At 34.0% G+C, this 20,520-nt stretch overlaps 2 protein-coding genes across 2 annotated transcripts; both read right to left on the bottom strand.

The window, feature by feature from the left end:
* Positions 1-957: 957 nt before the first annotated feature.
* Positions 958-16,828, bottom strand: mei-9 (DNA repair endonuclease XPF mei-9). The gene is made up of 14 exons (XM_019048086.2): positions 16,630-16,828; positions 15,569-15,748; positions 14,866-15,046; positions 14,376-14,528; positions 14,055-14,168; positions 13,398-13,546; positions 12,424-12,578; positions 10,960-11,096; positions 9,650-10,393; positions 8,804-8,977; positions 7,816-7,956; positions 6,693-6,797; positions 6,203-6,298; positions 958-3,613 (listed from the first exon to the last, which is right to left on the bottom strand). Exons 1-14 carry the CDS (start codon positions 16,695-16,697, stop codon positions 3,449-3,451), a joined length of 2,562 nt encoding a protein of 853 aa, XP_018903631.2. The 5' UTR covers positions 16,698-16,828; the 3' UTR covers positions 958-3,448.
* Positions 16,733-19,769, bottom strand: LOC109033478 (UPF0669 protein C6orf120 homolog). Its single transcript, XM_072301499.1, has 4 exons — positions 19,765-19,769; positions 18,928-19,044; positions 17,916-18,069; positions 16,733-16,834 (listed from the first exon to the last, which is right to left on the bottom strand). The coding sequence occupies exons 1-4, from the start codon at positions 19,767-19,769 to the stop codon at positions 16,733-16,735; spliced, it is 378 nt and encodes a 125-aa protein (XP_072157600.1).
* Between the last annotated feature and the right edge of the window lie 751 nt (positions 19,770-20,520).

Here is a 20,520-nt window from a genome sequence, read left to right as displayed (position 1 = left end):
ACATGAGTGACGAACTGCCGACTGACAAAGACAGCTGCGGAGCAGTCTGTCGCAGTCCCACTTTGACCGCTAGCGCGACGTGGTGGCAGAACGCCGAACATTTTTCTGAAGATCCACCTTAAACAGCAACATTGAAATACACTTAGTACAAACCTTGCAAGCCGACAACTCCGTTTGACTGGAGGAGTGGAGTGGTGTGAGGGAGGGAGAGGGAGACCGGTACGTCAGGTGTACCAACAGTCGAAGTACATTTGGCTATTTTCTGAATACGGAGAACTAACTTTTAATGCTCAATAGCTTGTGATTACAGCAACAGCACAAACATTTTTATCCACCGTTGCAAGTATTTGTGTCATGATCCTGATTTGTAACTGGAGTGCATTAGTAAATATTCACTCGATTCAAAAGTTGAAGTGACTTTTTGGTGACGCCAACACTGGAATTATTTTTTTAAAATAAGGCGCGAACCTGCGAAATAATTTTAAAGGCGAACTTCAGCAGAACGAACATAAATTTTTCTTAAATTTTCTTCACTCGAGCAATAATATTCGGTGAAAAGTAAAGAGAAATATTTGGATCGGATTATTTAGAGAAAAATGGAACAAAATCGGAGGTTTCAAAATTTGTAATGGACATCATACCCATTTTTTATCTGCAGCCATCATTTTGGAGACAGGTTGCTATCGATCGTTCATCTCTTCGACAATTTCCTCTCTATCTAACTTGATAAAATGTTTCAACGAAATTAAGATATGTGAAAATTAATTTAAAACTTAAACGGCAGGTTACATATTTCAAATGGTGTGAGCCATTATAATGAAGTCAGAAAACAACAAGAATCGGCTCTAAAACTTCTAACTAATTGAATAGGTTGTTATCCTTTTGGGAGGAAGCGAGGGATGGAAAAAAGAAAAGTCTCCTTAGCATAAGAGAGGTTCAGCAAAGAAAAAATGAAGATTATAATAGAACAAGAGATTTATTGACTAAAAAATAATACAAGGTTAAATTATTAACAGATAAAACCCGAGAGAGAAGACAAAAAAATACTTTTGCTCCTTTCTTTGGTTTTTTTTTTAAAAATATTGATTCGTACAGCCTTACACAATACATAGACACATGCGATGATGAAAATTTTATGCCTGTAAATTTCTTCCTGATAAAATGCTTTTGAATGGAAGACAAGTGCACCTCTGAGAGATTTTTGATATTTGTAAACATACTGGTAAATACAGACTACATGCATAATAAGTTAGGCAAAACTTTTATGCCATTAGAGCGACCAAGGCTCCTTGTTATTGGTCTAAAACTTTGAATACTGAGCATTATTAGAAATGGGAGTTTTTAAGAGATGACCAAAACAGATAGTATGAGAAATTTTTGGATCAATGGTTTTGAACATACAAGGATAAAAAATTGATTAACTAACAATACCTTAATTATCCCTTTTCCTGTTTTTTCCTTTTCTCCTTTCTTTGAAATTTTTAATACATATATCTTTCAAATTTTTCACACTAATATGGAGGCAATATCTCCAAGTGAATTCAGGTGTCTGTGCAGTTCTTCTTTCAAAATTAGCAAATCCGTTGGAACTCACATGGAATGACCAGATTCAACAAATTTGCTTTCCTGCAGACGCTGACAAAGTTAATATTCTGAGACTTAAATTAATACTCACACATGATACTGTTCTATGATCTGAGGAATAAAATGTTTCTCTACAATGATGAATTTAAAAATACATTTGCGGACTTAAATACTGCAGTGAGTGCTTGTTCAGATGTTCACTCTGCAAAGGTACATAAGGTTAAAAAGTGCTGGGCAGAATACTTATTGCTTCAATGGCCATTCTTGAAAGTTGCCAACATTGGGGTTCCCTCAGTTCAAGGTGAGAAAAACAACCAATATCTTTTGAAGCAGGTTGTGTCTTCCGGAATCGATCTTTAGATGGATTTAATGTTAAAGAGACAGTATTATCAACTTTCAAAAACGTCCTATTAACATTTGAATAATGAAATTACAAAAACTTGGATCTCAATTACAGAGTTCAGAATGTCTCCTTCTAGTTTACAATTTTAAGGAAGTTTTACTTTATATTTTTCTTTATCGATTTATCAGTCATCCCTAAAAAAGTAATTTATGACAGAAAATCTAAATCAATTCAAATCAATATTCAAGGTTTTATAGTTTCATCATGGCATGTTGAAGCATGCCATATGAAACAATTGTTTGCTGTTGCGAGTACAAAAGTAGAAAACCATGCAGTTATTCAATCCACTAAAAAAAAAAGCTGATGATTTGAAACGTTGAGCGAGCCACGATGGGTAAGTGAGCATGAATCAGCATGCTTAAAAGTCACGTGATTGTGGCTGATAATTATGCAACATGAATATAATGTTACCATCCTTGGTGGCACTCTATTTAGCCAACTGGAAGAACCACGATCTCCATTATCACATCAAAAATAAATGTCTGGCTGTTAATGTGGATGGCTAAAGTCAAAAAGTGCATAACTTAGATTGTGACATTGCTAGTCTCCACGCATACTCTATTCTTTAAAAGGAAAACTGAATAAGTTTCCATGGAAATTTTTGTGAATTTTCTTCACTCATTCTAAAAAAATCACAAAAAATTGAGATGCAAATGTTATTATACGAAGTTTTCCTTGAAGCAAATAAAACAAAATTGGATTTTTAACACTCCAAAAGTGAGATACACATGTTTTAACTACTAGCCATGGATATGTTTTACTCAGAAAATCCTAAACAATTGGAGCAAAAATTCCACCCAACTCCAGAGGCAATCCCAGTGAACATTCTAATTTAAAAAATCCGTAAAAAATCGGACTGCATGATTTTTTAGAAAAATAAAATACAAAATTGTTTGAAAAAATAAGCTCTTGGAACAAGAAGGCTCTCCATAATTACAAAATGGTTCAAATTTTATTCGAATACATATAATGATTCATTGAAAAAAAGAGCTTCATTTTTACATGGATTTTGGTAACTATACACTGAGGATCCTTTTTGATAGCGCAAGAATATGTGTGAAGCTTACTTTTCAATGAATATCCAGGATGGAATATAAATATAAATAATAGGTTCCTACATTTCATAACCACTGATAACCACAAGTAAAAACCACATTGACTATTGTACCTCTTTAGTAACTCCATACTTACTGTTTTCACAAAAAAACGTGAGATGGCATAAGATCAAAGGTTTACCATACATCTGATACCACTTAAAAATAGAGAAACTTGGGCTCTGAAAATTTTCGGCTTCAAATAGCGATTCAATTTCTCTCTCACCTGATGTGCTATTGAAGCCTTAAGGAAAGACTCTTTCCTATAGATTCTGATACATGCTTTAAGTAAATTACGTTTAAAAAAATTAACAAACTCAGTCAAGTTTGATATGACATTCATGACTTCATGATCTCTCATGTTAAACTATGTTCTGCGTTTCTTAGCTTGGAATCCTCCTCGAAAACTTTTGCCGCCGCGACTTTTTCCCTTCCCGCCAGTGGGTTCCGGATTTGGCTTATGACTAGAGTGTAGAGCTTTGTATAACAGTTCAGCATTGCCAGAATTTTTTAGAATATCCGCTAATTGCTCCTGAAACAAGTAGACAATGCTTTAGTAAAAATGATCTAGAGTAAAAATTGCACATTTCACATGAGGTGGTGATTGATCTACTTCATACTTGGCAAAACTGTTTTTGTTACTTTTTCTTTTTACATTCCGTTCATTGATAGTGAAACAAGGAGAATATAAAACGTGACCACAGTGTTTTTAAATTTCTGCTTAGACGTTTTGTAAATATATCTCTTTTCTTTTGATGATTTGGCCACGACGGACCACTAGACACAATACAAATTTAAGCATTCTGATAAATGATTCCTCCTGAGAGTTTAACATAAAAGAAGGTTCCACTATATACTTACACATTAACTTACACATTATAAAGTATTTCGTTGAATCTTTAAAAATAACTTTTATCGACTCCAAATCAAAATAATAATGTTTCTATTTGACATCAGTCCCCAAAAATTTGAATTCCTCTTTTCCAGGAAAAACCAAAGTCTACTAGAGTCAAATTGCACGCTTCAACAGTCTTGGCAGGTCTGCAATTGAGTAGTGTTCCTCCCCTCCCTGTGTTGTTCAAAGTGTTAACAGTATGCAATAGCTGAGCCAAAGCGCCAATATTGAGGTTGTAATATCTTCATACTACAAAGACTGTTGGGTAATGTTCAATGTGCGATTTAACTCAAGTAGATACTTTTTTCCATGAAGAGGAAGTTTGAATTTATGTATGGAAAAACGTTAATAATATCTTTGTTAGAGGTTACTTTCAGGAATTTTCCTTGTATAAACTGTGTTCTACAAGGGTTTTGATGTGAAAATATAAATCATAATGTTAAAATTCACAACTTGTTTATTGGTTCATTAAGGCAGGAATGAAACCTGTAAAATCTTTTAAAATTTAGAAGACAGGCTGAGGAAAGAGGCACAAAAGCCACGATTCTCATGCATGCTGACGTGCTTTTAGGGCAAAAAGCCAGCTTTTCCCTCTTTCAATCATCTGCTGTTTCACTGAGAACAGTCAAATCTTTCTTGGAAAAGTTTTTCGGGGCAGCTTTTTCACATAATTAGTAGGATCAAATTTTTAAACAAATTAGCACTGGAAATACATGTGTGATCAAATCCTAAAATATTTAGAAGATCTCATAGAAAAGCAATATGTACATTTTAAAGACTTTTAAAAAGTGATAAATTCCAGCTTTCATGTCTGAAGATAGTCAGTTCAGATGTTTTCAAGGTGAATCTAATTGTGATAATAGAGTGTGGTTTGAAAACAGATTGTCTGGAGATAATGTCTACTGGAATAATTAAACCGGCATTAGGGAACAATTGGTGCGATTGATGCCCTACTTATGGAATTGTTCCATCTTTACTGTGCCTTCAATATTACAGTTAATTACCCACGTGGACAAACAGCTAATGAGAGGTGGATGAGTTTTTATCAACTTGGAAGATAAATGCTGAGTAAAAAGAAGCTAGAAAACAGCTATTCACACAAACTAACAAAGATATCAGTTTATATGTTGAAGATTTTGAAATAAATTCACTTTGCCCTAATTTTTTTTTTTTTTTTTAGGAATTTAAACAAATTTTATTTTAAAATATTGTAACTACTAAAGGAACTGTGTGCTTCATACCTATTTGCATGACTTAAATCAAATTAACGAAATTAACGTAGGTACTAAGAAATATAGTAATGTTAGATACAGATTATGTAAACGAACAAGAGTTATGGAATTCTCTGTCTTTTATGTTAAGAAATAATTATTCTATTTATTTTATTGATTAAGGAAAAAATGTTTATTTGGGAAGTGTACTTTAGTATGTTTGACAAAGCAATCAACTAAATGGGTGCAGTCTCCATAAGACCTGACAATTTTCTTCAGCCAGTCTTTTGATTGAGACAGTGGAGATGTTGCATGTGTGAGGAATTGGCGATTAGATTGTTAGTTCTTATGTAAAAGTTCGCAAGAAAAACGATGGTGCCACTGGTTTTCTCTGAAATCAACTCCCAAGCTCAAAAAATGCTCTCAACTTGAGGCCAAAATGGAGGGGATATCCCACGTTATCCTGAGAGTCCACTTCTACATTAAGACAAACTCTCCATGCAAAGATAGGGAGCAAATACATTAGCAGGGCTACCGTGTTGTCAGTTTTGGAGTCCCCAAATAAAGAGTGGCAGCCCTGTCAATGTATTTGCTCCCTACCTTTGCATGGAGAGTTTGTCTTGATGTAGAGGTGGACTTTCAGGATAGCGTGGGATATCCCCTCCATTTTGGCCTCAACTCGAGAGCTTTTTTTGAGCTTGGGAGTTCACTTCAGAGAAAACCAGCGGTACCATCGTGTTTCTCGTTAACTTTTACATAAGAATCAACAATCTAATCGCAAATTCCTCACACATGCAACATCTCCATTGCTCTAAAACCAAGTTTCTCCTTTGTTATACGACAAGAGCATTCTTTTCAAGCAGTGGCCTCTGACCAAATACGAGTGAAATTTGTCTCATCAGAAAGATAACAAAGTGAATGCATTGTAAGAATATCTGGGAGAGTTAGGTATTCTTTTCCTGCATTAAGATCACATGGTTTAAAATGTATTGATTCCAATAGAGGGTAAACGTACCTGTGATAACATAATTAAGTGGTCCAGTGATTTTCCTCGGTTCAACAACATGTAGACATTTTTAGTCGTGACTCCAGGTAGTTTCCCCACAAAATCCTACAAAATTTGAGAAATTATCTTCAAATACAAGAATGAATAAATTAAAATAATATGATAGGGTTTTATCAATGCGTTAAAATCCACACAAAATGCATTCAACACTTGGAGCAAACTCAAATTTCAGAATGTCACTGGAAAATTTTAAATAAAGAAACCCTCTAGAAAAACGCTAAAAACAGTCAAGTTACATCATTTGCACTTCACAACAAAGCAAACATCATACATTTAGGTTTTCATTTTTAGCATTTACATTAATTCATTTTGTGAGTTTGAATTTTTTTAAATTTCTAACTCTCCCTTCTTCCTTACTCATCCAGCTCAGAGTTTGTTACCTTCTTTTTCATTAGTTTCGGTTTTGTCATCGTTTCCAGTTCCATGAAATAATACTTACATGGATTCCAATGTTGTATTTATCCAAAAATGTGTCATCTTCAAGAGCACCTTCTTCCGCTCCAATTGATGCTGCAACCTCAGGGTTTGGCTCTTCTTTTCCCATCTATAGGAAACAGAAAAATGAAAATGTTATCATTGAAAAAGGTTAATTTAAAAGATAAATGAAATAAAAAAAAAAAAAAAAAAAAATTATGTACTATAAATATCAAATTTGTTGTTAGAAATAAAATGAACGGTTCTAATGGTTTCTATGATGAGAGTTATGCCATCTTTTTTTTAACTTTTAAAAGTTCTTTCAAATTTACTACAAAAGCTGTTAACTCAAATATTAATAGCAATATTTTTTATTTATTTCTTCTCACTTCATCAAATCATAACAAATGAATTTAGTAACAGCTTTAAAAAAGTCCAAATAATTCTTACTGATTGCTGTTAGAGGTGTCGTCAGCTAAGTTGATGGTTGTTTACTTTCGGTTTGCAAGCGCCAACGACAAATTTGGGCCTCTGAACAAAGCAGCGTTGGCTGCTATCCACACTGAAAACATCAGTCTCATGATCGTATCTTAAAAAAACTACTTATCAGTTATGATTTGCGACTTTTTTGTGGTTGTGATTTCCGTGTGGCTAAAAATTAAAGTATTACAAGGTTTGAAAGTATTGAAAAACTTATCTAAGCTTGTGTACTTGCTTCTGAGAGAGTTAGATGTTTTCATGTGGATAGTAGTGACGCGAAAACGCCTGCAAACCGAAAGTAAACAACCGTCAACCTAGTTGACGACACCTCTAGAGAAATAATTTTATTTTTAAATCAACTATTTGGCCCTAATTTTTTCCAGTGTTGATGTTTCAGAAAGTTTCAAAGAATTCTGTATTTTCTAGGGTTACCTCAAGTTTGTAGTTCTACTACTCTGATAACATTTTGGAAATAATTCTTTCTGGGAAAAGAAATATCTTCCCATATTAAGTTGCAAAAATATCCTCATGAAACAAAAATTACACATTTCCATAGCTTTGAAACCCAAAATGAAATGCTTGCAACTTACACTACTTATGTGCTAAATCATCATAATGGCACAATGGCAACAAGGCTTCCAAGAGTTAAGAAGATTTTACCAACTCACCTTCAATTCATGAAATAATTGAGCTGTTGCGTGAGGACTGGGTGACCAAACCAATCTGAGCTTCGGAAAGTGAAGCGTTAGAAGCTGAAGTTTAGAGGTTATGTCATTCGATGTGATATCTTTGCTCAAGTAATAATGACCCTGCAAGAAGAAGCAGAATATTCAAATTTAGGTTAATACACAATTGGAAGCTTCAAAGGAGCGGACAAAAACAGCGAATTACTAGGCTCGGCGATGTTCACTGCCACCAAGTAGTTCTAGCAGAAAAGAAATCAAACAAAATGATAGACCGAGTGTTGGTAATTTTGCCAAAAGCAATTAATTCAGTATAAACATAAAATTCTCCTTTTAGAGGGGAAAAGCTCATCCAAGTGCAAAATCCCCTCAAAGAAATATGCTGTTTGATGCGAGACTGGTGACAAAACATGTTGGCAAAATGACCAACACTCTATTTAAACCATGCAGGCATCAAACTGCTATATGTCCTTAAATGAGAGAAATTTTTCTACTTTCATCTCTTTACTTTTTCTATCAATAAAGGGCTTATCGCTGGCGAGAGTCAGAAAATATGTAACTCCATCTCGACATTTCAACATTTCCAATCATGCTTCATTCTTCATAAGAAAACTAACCATGATAATACTTAAAATTTGTTGTGGACATTTTTGGAAAAGTGAAGAAGATTCACCCAAAATTTCAAGAAAACCATCAGATAATTCTCTTTTGAAGAGATAAAATCTGAGGGAGATTTGCAACATTTCAATCTGAGATGGACTTTCTTTCTTTCCTTGGGCTATCTATATTTTCTTTCTGGACAAAAATGTATAACTACTGAACTTCTGTGAGAAAAACTTAAGTATTTTCAGAGCAGAATCTCTATATATTAGAACTGGGAAGATACAGCATGAGGCACTTTAGTTTTAAAGCTTTAATCTTCGATTAAGTTTACAATACACAATGATTAGAATGCTGATCTGATGACTCTTACCTGAAGAGCAAAGGGTTTCTTCGGATCAAATTCAATCAGTAACATTGGTTTGGTATAATATCTAGTCATTGCTAGTGCTTGCTGATAAAGCCGGCCTTTTTGTAAGGAACCTATTAAATCACTGATGCTCTTACGCTCTACGCACATTTCTGGACTCAGGATGTAATCGCCCACCTAAGGATGAAAAAAAATATTAAAAACATAGAAGATGGATGAAAAATCTTTTAAAGAATACTTTGAAAATCAACAACGAACTACACGGTGTCTTAATTCATCTCATGATCGTCGCCAGTTATGCTAAAATAACATGAAAGGCTTTAATCTACTTCCACAAAAATTTTAAGTCAAATAGCTTAAAACAAATTTCAAGAAAACGAGATGAGTAGAATTGATTACACTTTATGCTTTGAATGCAAAAATAAAATTATTTTTTACAAGAGGGCTAGGAATTTTAAGGTTCCTAATATTTTTAGGTATAATTTTTCTTTCTCATTATTAAATCAATTAATACCCTTTAAGGTTGTAGGATAATATGAGTATAAAAACACAAATTAAGAAGGCCAAATGTATTCCACATTTGCTATTTGCTACACTCAGAATAGTTTTCGCATCATATTTGAGGGTTTCTATAAGTTTTTCGTTTTCCAATTCCCTGACTTTTCCTTGACTTTTTTTTGCTTTTTCCCAGTTCCAAAATGCTCAAATTCTCTGACCTTTGAACAAAATTTCCACATATTTTATTTTTTCCTTCACAGTAAGTATTCTTTTTTGTAAATCTGTGTTAATTATTTTCTTGAAAAAAAAAAAAAAACCTGCCGATGTAGTTAAATTCTTAATTAAACTTACCTGAAGAGTGACAGGATCAATGTCTATTCCTCTCTTGTGTAAAAGTGATGGCAATTCACTTCGGAACTCCCTCATATCTACGATCACTGTAGGCGTCTTCGCCTCTGGCTGCACTCCACCTCTGCGAGAACTTACATTCGTTGGTATAGCCGCAGATTGTCCTACATCTCGGTGAAGTTCCAGGCAGTCTCCACTTTTACCATCCTGGTCAGCAGGGATCACCATGCTAGCTTTTTCTTTTATCAAAAATTCAAATGCTTCTTTCTCTCGTCGCAGTGTAGTTAGGTACGCCTGCTCTTCCACCGAGCTTGCGTACATGAGGAAGTAAACCGTAATCTTGTGTTCAGCTTCTGCCGCTTGATAATTTTCTATCATCCTAATTGCTGTCATTTCACCATCGTACATGATGATGTATTTTGGTTTCAAATTTCGCAAAGTCACTAGAACTGAATTGACGTTTCCGTCTTTACGGTACTCTTGAAGGACAATCAATGGCTCTTGGAGATTTTCTGGTTCCCTGCATTCGCTAAAGGTGGCTTTGGTTTCAGAGGTAGGTTTCGTACTCTGAGTGAGCGTGAAGCATTCGTTTTCATTTATTTCTTCTTCTTCTTCAGGATCATCTATTGTAGCTGCAGTGGATGTATCTGTGAGCTGTTTAGTCGGCGATGGAGCAATAGTAGGTTTAGTTTTAACGATTCGGTTGTACAGATCCTTCAACATTTTCTCACTTCCGATTGTTAAATACTGAAATTAAAGAAATGAAATATTGGTATAATTGACATGAAGGCTAAGGACAGTTTACAAATCAGGATCAAAGTAATACTTTTATGCTTGCCTTGCAGTTCAGGGGATTTACCTCTAAAAGTAACGATAAACTGACTGACGTTCTGTTCAGCAGGTTTTCATTGAACCTGAGTCCGTGCCAAATAAGTTTACCCACTTTTAGACTGAGATTGAAAATGTGCCATTTTGATTCTTGAATACATATGTACTTTTCATGTTAAAGTGACATCAGACGATCTTCCGTAGCAGTCTAAAAGTGCGAAAACCTATTTGGCTCGAACTCTACTATGTGATTCAAGTGCTAACTGTAAGCCCTCTAAGGAACTGATTATTGATTGGTGGTTTTGTGTGCGACAAATAGGAAACATTAGCATCACAACGATTAGTAGAAACCTCAGTTTGAAGGATTTGCATTTCACCATCATTTCACTTGTGGGTGACTGCGAATACAGTTTAAATCTCTTAGCACTGAATTACATGACTCCTAAAAAAAGAGAACTCTGGAAAAAGAACTCCTTCATGCTTACATCCTTCAGCTGTTTGCAGGTTTCTATTGAATCAACGAAAACTAGAACTGTTGCTGGTGAGTTTCCTGCATCTTCCTGTATTTCTTTCAAGGCCTCCGAGAGTGCTGACCATTTGGGATTTTGCTCTGGGGAAACTTCTGTAAAAATAAAAACAGATAAGAAATATATTACGTAAATTTTGTGGAACATTTTTGTCTGCCAAGTTCTAAATTGGAAGTATCAATATGGGCCAAAATTGGCCCTTTAAAAATAAAAAATTTTTTGTTGTATAATTACTCTTTTACAGCAGTAAGGAATACAAATAGAGGGGCCTAAATGGATCGCTTTAAGCAGAAGAGGTTCAACTTGATTATAGTGTTGTCAAAATTGTGCATCTTAATCTTCACCAAAAAAAAGGCCGAAATGGGTCTCTAAACCTTGTTTATTTTATTAAATATTCTAAAAGTACAAGATGGGTAGATAATGTGGTGATTTGTCCGTGTATTTATGGAGCCAAAATCGCGGAGAAAACCGCTTTTGAAAAATCCAAAAACTGCGAGAGATTTCAAACGCACCTGAATGGCGGGAAACTAACGGTGGTGATGTACTGCGGTAGTCAAATCGCAATCTTCTCTCAATTTCCACTCATGTTTTTTAAAATAAAACGTATTTCAATGTGGAGTTGTTGCTTGTTTACTATAGATAACATAAATGAGATTTGATTTTTAAATTCTAAAGATATAATTTCGACTTTAGTATTGTTCTTACATACGAGGAGTGGATAGAGATAGACATTTGACAGAAGTCGTAGAAACCTGTGCTCGCTTCTGATTAGTGCCAGATGACATCATTCGGTTCGGCGCGAAACCGGGACGTTCTAAATTCACTGATAAGTTGAGCGATTTGAACTGCGTATTTCTCGGTTATTGAGTTACTTTTTCGCGTTTTCAATGTGCGCATCATGTTCCACGCCTCACTCACCTTCAGAAAAATGTATTCACAAGTCAAAATTTGTTCATAGTTTAGTGACCCATTGGCACATAATTTTTTTCTCTCTCTACCATAACATTTAAATATTAAAGGAAAAAGACTCGGTGAATTTTATTACTGTACATACATTTAGTATTTTTTTAAGAAGAAGTTTTTACAATTTTGAACGCACTGTAATTCCGTTGGTTTCTTTCTGCTAAATGCAATCCAAATGTATTTTAAAAAAAAATGACTAACTACGACTTCTCCTTTATCAGTTTCAAAATATTTTAACTGAAACAACTTTGGAGCAGTAAGAAAGGATCAAAAGTAATCTCAAAGCTTAACGGGACTAGTGAAAAATTTAGACACTTAAAATATACATTGTGTAAGAGACTGAACTTTTTTGGAATGGTCAGAATTATTTTTAAATGCAAGATAAGTTGATTTCTACCTCAATCTTCATTTAATTCTTCCTATAAGTTGAAAAAAAGAGCACACAATAAAATTACTTACTTTTATCAGCGTCATAGAGTCGTTTTGTAGAGGCCACAAAAAGTGTTTCTGCAGCATCCAAGACCATCCATCCAGAATTTTTCAAGGCATATTCTGTGGTTCTCATTCTACGAACTAGAGAGTAAAAGCGTACACTATCTTTTCTGGTTAATGACCTAGAAAAAAAAATGTCTCTGTCAATCCTTTTGCTATTTAATGCATTAAAACATAATGAAAAGTATAATTTGAAGTTTAAAATAATTTGTCTGCCTTAATTTTGAAAATATAAAAAATCAAACCAAAAATATGACATTATTTTCCTGTAAACTTGGACATTTTATTGCTTTTAAAACGGACTCTGATACATCATTGGTGCTTCAACATTTTCTTATTCGTCTAATTGTTTAAGAGCAGTTTTTGTAATATTTATCTCCATAAATTTGAGATACTGTATTCGATTATCAATAATATTACAAACGGAAAATATCTATATTACTTTTTCTTTACTTTGAGAGTTATCTGTTTCGCATTAGTCTATAATTCTGATGTTCTTGTAAAGTTACAAGCGTCCCATTCATTCACATTTTTTTACAGAATTTTGAGGGGAAAATTCAAAAGACTACATATTTGTGACCAAATCTACGAAAAAGGGATTTTGTTTCCCTGGTCTTCCCTGGCTGCTATGCTAATCGACCCTCAATGAGTGCTATCTACCCTCAGAGACTTGTTTTGCAATATCTAAAACTCCGGGTTATAATTAAGAAATCTGAACACAATGGGCTCTTATCTGGAAGAGGTACCTACAGCAGAAAATAAAAACTTGCGGACTCAGAGAGCATAAAGTAATATGAATGGCATATAAGAGGAAATATCGGATTGTTAGCACTTCAAATTTGCAATGACAAAAATTAAAGAACCACTACTATTACAACAAAGGATCTCAAAACTTTATGCATAGAAAAGGATAAACAGCAAATGATTACAAGAATACTTACAGCAGGACATGGCGAAGAGTCTTCAAGTCCGCTACTAATTGTTTTGTGGTAGAACTCAACTGATGCCATAAGGGGTCAAGCTGCATTTGCAACAATTTGTGGAAAGTTTTCGAAAGAGCGTTCTCTACAGTTATTTCATCCGTATCAAGCTGAAAAATTTCACAGGCATATTAATAATTAATCGATGATCCTTTTTTTTTTAAATTTTGATTATTAATATCGTTGACAATCCTGCGACATTCTCCGATCCGTCAACAGAAATTCCGCCTCTTTCCTGAGGCACAAAAAAAAATTATGATCTCTAACTTTCTCCTCATCCTTACACTGTTCCCTCTTCATCACTATTAACGAGAACAGTAAACACCAGGCAATGGAGCATCAACTTGCTGTTTGAATTCCTATTACGTGAATGTTTACATTGACTTCCTACTATTTTTCCTGACATTCCTGATTTTTCCAGGTTCCTTTAAATTCCCTAATGTTGTAGGTTTTTCTACGGTTTTGGCCACTCTGCTACAGAAACATTTAACTTTCAAATTTGAAAGCATCCTTTTTTCTTGAAAACCGTGAATCCTTAAACAGAAGCGTCACTAGGTATAATTATAGTAGGCAAATAATAGAATTCCTGATGGATAAATAAGCACTGATAGAACTTACGGATGGATTCAGCCGCTTTATTTCTTTGACGCAGTAGTTTGTAAGATCCAGCAGTGCTGCCTGAATTTCTTTCATAGCACTTGTCAATTCCAAATGAAGCTCAAAAACTGCTGGCTGTAAAAATAAATATCAAATTAAAATAAAATTAGACAACAGAAACAAAAGAAATTATACCTGAATTTACCTACGAATTTTAACAGATTTTTCAAATAATGTTATCTCTGCAGTTTCACTTTGTTCCTGAAACGATGATTACAAATAAAGCTGAATCAAAATGTATTGGCGTGTAAAAAGATCAAAAGACAGGAAATCAAATCTTACTTTTCGTCTTTCAAGACTTGAGCTAACGACAGCGTGGAAACGAGGCCACAAGTACAGGTTTTTCAAAAACAGCATCCTCATAATCCTCTCCACGCGAGAAAATCCTACTGTGAATGACTCTGGCGAATTTGAAAATGCTTTTACAAAGCCAGTCTGAAAATGAAAAAAATAACATGATGGTTATGGAAAAAATAAAAAATTCCAGTTCACGAAGAGAGTAAACAGCCGTTAAGTGGTATTTGGTTAAATTTTTAGAGAATGATGAATTATTTTTGTTAAGTAAGATGGTGCACTACATTGCTGAACTGCAACTAACAGCATGATTTTTGCTCATATCAGTTTCTCCTTCCTGCCGCTGCAGGGCTGTACTTAAAAGTTGAAGAAATAAAAAAAAAAACAGATTAAGTGCAGTTTCACTGATTTATTTTAAGAATTTACTAGAAATTTTTAAACAAATAGATGATAAATATGAAGAATACCAAGAGTTTACCTTGTTATTTTGACGATACAACCTTAAAGTGAATCCAATATGGCAGTTCTCTAAAGTACGGTGAGCCCTGTTGACTAGGATGCCAGTTACATGTTCTATGGGAAGGCGTTTTTTCAAAAAATCAACTACAATTATTCTAAAGGATACAAACAGAACGCCACCTTCAAGGTATATTTTTTCCCTGCAAATCAATAGAAGTATTATTGTTAGGAAAATACCTATGAGATAAAAAATCAACGGATACAGGGGGAAAATATGATACAAAACTTTTGAAGTTTCGTGAGGAATAAAAAGTTTGTACCTACACTTTTCTTTGTCTAACTAATACCTCCAGAAACGAAAATATTCTAAAAAAATCTCTGATTTATCTATTCATGTTAAAATACAGAGGGTTTATCAAAGCCTTCAATTTTTGGGGTGGAATATGTAGCCAAAAATGAAAGGAAATTTATCTCACTTAACGGACATTTATTGTAATTACTTCAAAGAAAAGTAAACTCTGTATCAAACTACTAATAACAGCGAATCAATTTATTTTCTGAGAGGAGGTTCTACAATTAAAAGAACCCCACACAATCCTCATGGGAAATGGCTCTCTGTAAAATCTGATAAAACTATTTTACAGAAATTAAGTATCATATAATGATAATTCTAGATCCATGATTAAAAAATCAGAGTTAAGCGATTAAGCGACAAGACAAACCTTTCTGAAATCGAGCAATCAGATGTTATGATTTTAGGCAGCGGAGAAATATCTTGTAAGGTCAAGACTTCTATGATTCTCTGCTCCTCTTCAGGTTCGGTACCGATGACAATCACTAAATTTCCTGGATCACAGTAGACTTTGATGATATTAAGGAAAACTTTATCCAGGCCAAGCCCCCTAGAAAAGAGACAGACAAATTTTAACTACTAGAACATTTATTATAACGAGGCTCTAGAATATTTCAAAGTTGAATTAGATTCTTTTAAGCACAGTTGACATCATTCAATGTGTTCTCAGGGGTGAACTGGTGAGTGATGACAGGAAAAATTTAACTGGGGAGTAAAAAATTGTGGTAGTTTGGGTCAATTTCAGGTGGATAGAACAGATTGAATTGTAGGAGTAAAAGTTGTCCTTTGAAATTCTCAGTCTGCAGGTTCTTAATTTTTGCAGAAATAAACATTTTGAGCAAATTTCTGCTCCCTTTTTCTCCTAATTTCTACTCAAGAAAAATTCAACGAAATTTTGATCAAAAAGTAAGAAGAATACAATAAGTCTGGTGTTGACTATGCCGTGTAATAAAAATTAAAGTACCAAAAAATGCCAGTTTTTTTGAAGAGGAGACCAAATCAACATTAAGGCTAACTATTTTCGCAGAATTTTCGTACATACAGAAATGATATTACAAAATTCTTCTAAGAAATGACCTTTTGTAGGTTTCTACGTACAAAATAAAATATGACAGGAAGTTTGCAATGCCACAAACCAAGATATACATTTCTGTGGTTTTATCATCAATGTGTAGATTGCTCCTTATTAAAATATTATGTACTTGCTATTGAGTAAAATCGCTTTTGTTCAACTATTTGCATTAGGTTAGAAGATCATCATTGTCCTGATACTTATTCATTCACAGGCACCTTTTTTCAAATCACATAAAAGGCAAAGTTACTATAGCTGAGAGAAAAACACCACCTTCGAAACTTTTCAAAACTGATTTTTCTATACGACAAAGTTTATCATTAAGTTTTGCACTCAAGTTGTAAATGATAGAAACTTACTTCGCACTGATTAGAAGACCATCCTCATGAAGAATGTCGAGAAACATTTGATTTTCGTACTCCAACATTTTGACCAGCAATAAGAGTAACTTTTAGATTCAGCTCATAAAAACAGCAGTTCAACCAGCAAGTTAGCAAATGTTAACAAGAGAGGAAATACTGTTGGCGCCTCCTCAGAGGTTTCCATATCAGTGTCATCAAGACCCTGGAAAGAATATAGGGTTCATTAAATTTACAAGCAACTGAAAATTCCTTAAATTATTAATGATTTTTTGCAATAAATACCTTTGATTCTGCATATAAATCTGCGTCAGGGCTACAATTTCTTCTACAGATCTACAAACACCGTTGTAAGGATCAGACACACACAATTTTGAGGAGTAAAAATTTGTCCGACCATTTCTCAAATGATATTACTTAAACTATTGATTGATTCTAGTACAAACTGTCAGTGATTTTTAACTCAAAAAAGCGCGGAAACATGAAGTAGGAATGCATCAAATGCTTATACCTCGCAGTATGTTCGCTCCATGGTGATTTGACCAAAACGTAACTCCCTCATCAATGTGCTAAAATTCAGGCATCCTTCCCTCTTTAGACCTCTTGGTTCTACGGATTTTTACTGACATGAAATAAAAACTAAAGGCCTTAGGTCAAATTAAATTATCAAATCCTTTGATGTAATTCCTGAATTTGAAGATAAGAGAAAGAGAGACACAATAGCCCAAATGCAGACAACGATAAAAACTCACTAAGATACAAAAAACAAATGGGTATACAAGGCTAGAGGAGACATAAAACTAACCAGGACGTTTGTCCCGACGTCCTGGTTTGTTTTATGTCTCCTCTAGCCTTGTATACCCATTTGTTTTTTGTATTTTAGTGTGTTTTTATCGTTTCCTGAATTTACTAATATGTAAGTTCTGCACTAATACATCAGCACTTATGTATTATTGAATTCTTTCAATACATTTTTCCTTTCGTTAGTTTTTTGGATTTATAAATATATCACATCTAACTACTACTGACAGTATTTACAATGACTTGATAGAGGTATGAGGAATTGACTGCTTTCCTTAACTCTATCCAACTAATGATACCGTCACTCAGAACTTTTGAAATCATGGGTTACTTTTGAAGAGAATGGTCATTAAAAGCAGGAAAGGGCCCTATAATCTACCAGCTACAACTCTAACTTGCAAAACCCACAGCACCGAGCAAACAACGAAAAATAACAAGTGGAGAATCAATTTTCTTCCCCAATGAATATTTGGAAAAGAACTTACATCAATGTCATTATCTTCAAAATTTCCAAAATCACTTTCCTCCTCTAGACAAATAATATCACTGTCTCTATTACGGAAGACAATATCCAAATGGTAGATGCTGAATTCACGAGACGGATGTCCGTAAACTCCGATGTAAAGTGGCCTCTTAAAACTGCAACAATATACACAGATGTTGATCTTCATTGCTTTTATGAGCATAGATATGCAACTATTTGAGTTTTTGATTTTATTTATTTACTTTATTTACTTTCAGTCTTCTATCATTTTAGTTAATTAAATATTCTTTACTACTTAAACCCTGCTCTTGTCACTAGACCTTGATCAAATAACATATCCTAAATTGTACTCAAAACTACTAAAACTGAATATTGGCAGAGTTGAATGATATTTTTCAAAAACTGAGGTACCTAAATTTTAGTCATTATAAAAAAAACTCTTTTCCAGAATATACATTTTCAAGAAAATTATACGGTATGATGTCCTATGGATTGCTCATAAACTATCAAAATAGTTATGTTGAACAATGGTAACAATACATAAGAAGCTCCTTATCAATACCTAAGAGAATTTTTGGAGCTAGTTAAAATGATTGGTCACAGTCAAGCACATATTTCAACTCACGGACCCAAAAGGACCCACGGACACTTTGACTTGGAGTTCACAGTTCCGATAAAGCCAGCGATTTCCGACAAGAGCAAACATATCAAAGGGTATTGGTATTTCGAAAAAGAAGTTGCAATAGCTTACTGACAAAGATTTGTTTGAACACCTCTACAAAAGGGCTTATTATTTAACTCAATATTCTGATTTGGAGTTCATTTGCATCATGAGATTTCTTGTGATTTTCCGCTCTTAAATGAGTATTTCTCCAAGAGGAACAGGTAGAGAGAGATGATTCTGTGCCAACTAAAGACACCAATTGGACAGTTAAATAATAACAAGGATATAATGAATAAAATTGGTTGAAAATGAGATGAAGATCATTAGCGACTTGAAAGAAGAACCAAACCTTTTAGGCACGTGGATAACGTCTAAATCACAAGTGGCCGATTGTAAACAATATGTATCTGGTTCAAATGTCGGCTTCTCCGTGAATTGTGAGACATACAAATCTGCATCACCATACCTGGAAATGCAAAAAATATTCTGGTTAAAAGGATGGAAATCAATAAATATCACTGATGTTTTTAAGTATAATTTTTTATTGATCAAAAATCTAACTTTTTCCTGGCCTCATTAATTTCATTTAGGTGAATTTGGTTGAGGTACACAGTGCGCCCAAGGATTGATTGACATAAAAATCAATATATTATGGTTAATAATAGCTTCTCTAAACAAAAACGAAGAAGTTTTTAAAGATTTCCGGACGGTTTCTTCAGGATTTTTGAGAGGAATTGTAGGCAAAAGTGATAAAAACTTATTCACAGCTTGAGTTGACAGGATAAAGGATTTCTCAAAATAAGTGAAGTTTGCTTGTCAGGCAAATTTAGAAAGATAGATTGTTATCGCTAAAGATGTAACAACAAAATTATTTGACTTATCTACTGCCTTTAAGAAAGAAAAAGTAATTAAAGTTCAATAATTGTGAGAAAAATTGTCCGATGATACATATAAATTTTAAAGCCTCGAACTATTAGAGGAAAACTTGAAATTAGAGCCCTTTCCAAAATTTTTGGACTTTAAATATTCATTACCTTAAAAAATGGCTGAAAAATCATTTTTGCCGCAAAATATTCCTGTCTTTTTGTAAAGGACGACTTAGATACGTACAACAGGGCTTGAATCCCCCCCCCCCCCTTTAAGACATTGTAGGGCAGATTCTGACTTCTTCCCTTTTTAAATTAACTCCATAATACCTACTTGAACCGCCCCTAGCTGTTTTAAGGGATGAAAGATCGTTAAAAGAAAAGTGGAGGATCAAAATCTTACTCTGATCTCAGATACAGGGAAATATAGCCGGTATAGATTAACTTGTAGTAGGAATAGTTTCCGCCATCGACTATTTTATCAGATACCGAAACTTGCAGCAGTTGAACTTCAGAATAGACGCTCAAAACCTAAAAGAAAATAAAAAAAAATATTAACGTGGTGAGTAACAAACACCAATTACTATTGTTTACTCTTCTTTATTTCTTTCATATCCTGTATTCCCCTTACAACCCTTACTTCTTTTTAAACTAGGGCATGGAATGATGCATGATTTCACTTGCACTCCTTGGCTTCAAATAAATTAAGGTAAAGTGTCTCAGGTTCTTGTGGTGGTCAAATCGGCATGGGATGTATCACAACCATCCAGTCAAAAATCTTGGCAGATTTTGACTTAGCCAAAAAAGGACAATAGCCCTTAAATATGCGTCTAAAAAATCATTCTCAAAAATCATTCGCAAAATTGCAAATTTTAATAAAGTTAAAATAGAATTTGGCTGAGAAAAAAGTGTTACATTCAATAAAAATACTGATATTATTGTATTAAACACAGGGTTTTTCTTCTTTGCCAAAGCCCATTTTCATTTCTCCGAATTTTGAAATTATTTTAATACCTACAAATGATCGTCAGACTTGAGCACGGGAGCTATCTTTGTTCTTTTCGCTTTAAGTCAAA

Source organism: Bemisia tabaci, chromosome 6 (assembly GCF_918797505.1).
Source record: "Bemisia tabaci chromosome 6, PGI_BMITA_v3".
NCBI classification, from domain to species: Eukaryota; Metazoa; Arthropoda; class Insecta; order Hemiptera; family Aleyrodidae; genus Bemisia; species Bemisia tabaci.
Note: the sequence above shows the minus strand (reverse complement) of the source record. Positions and strands in the feature narration are given on the sequence as shown.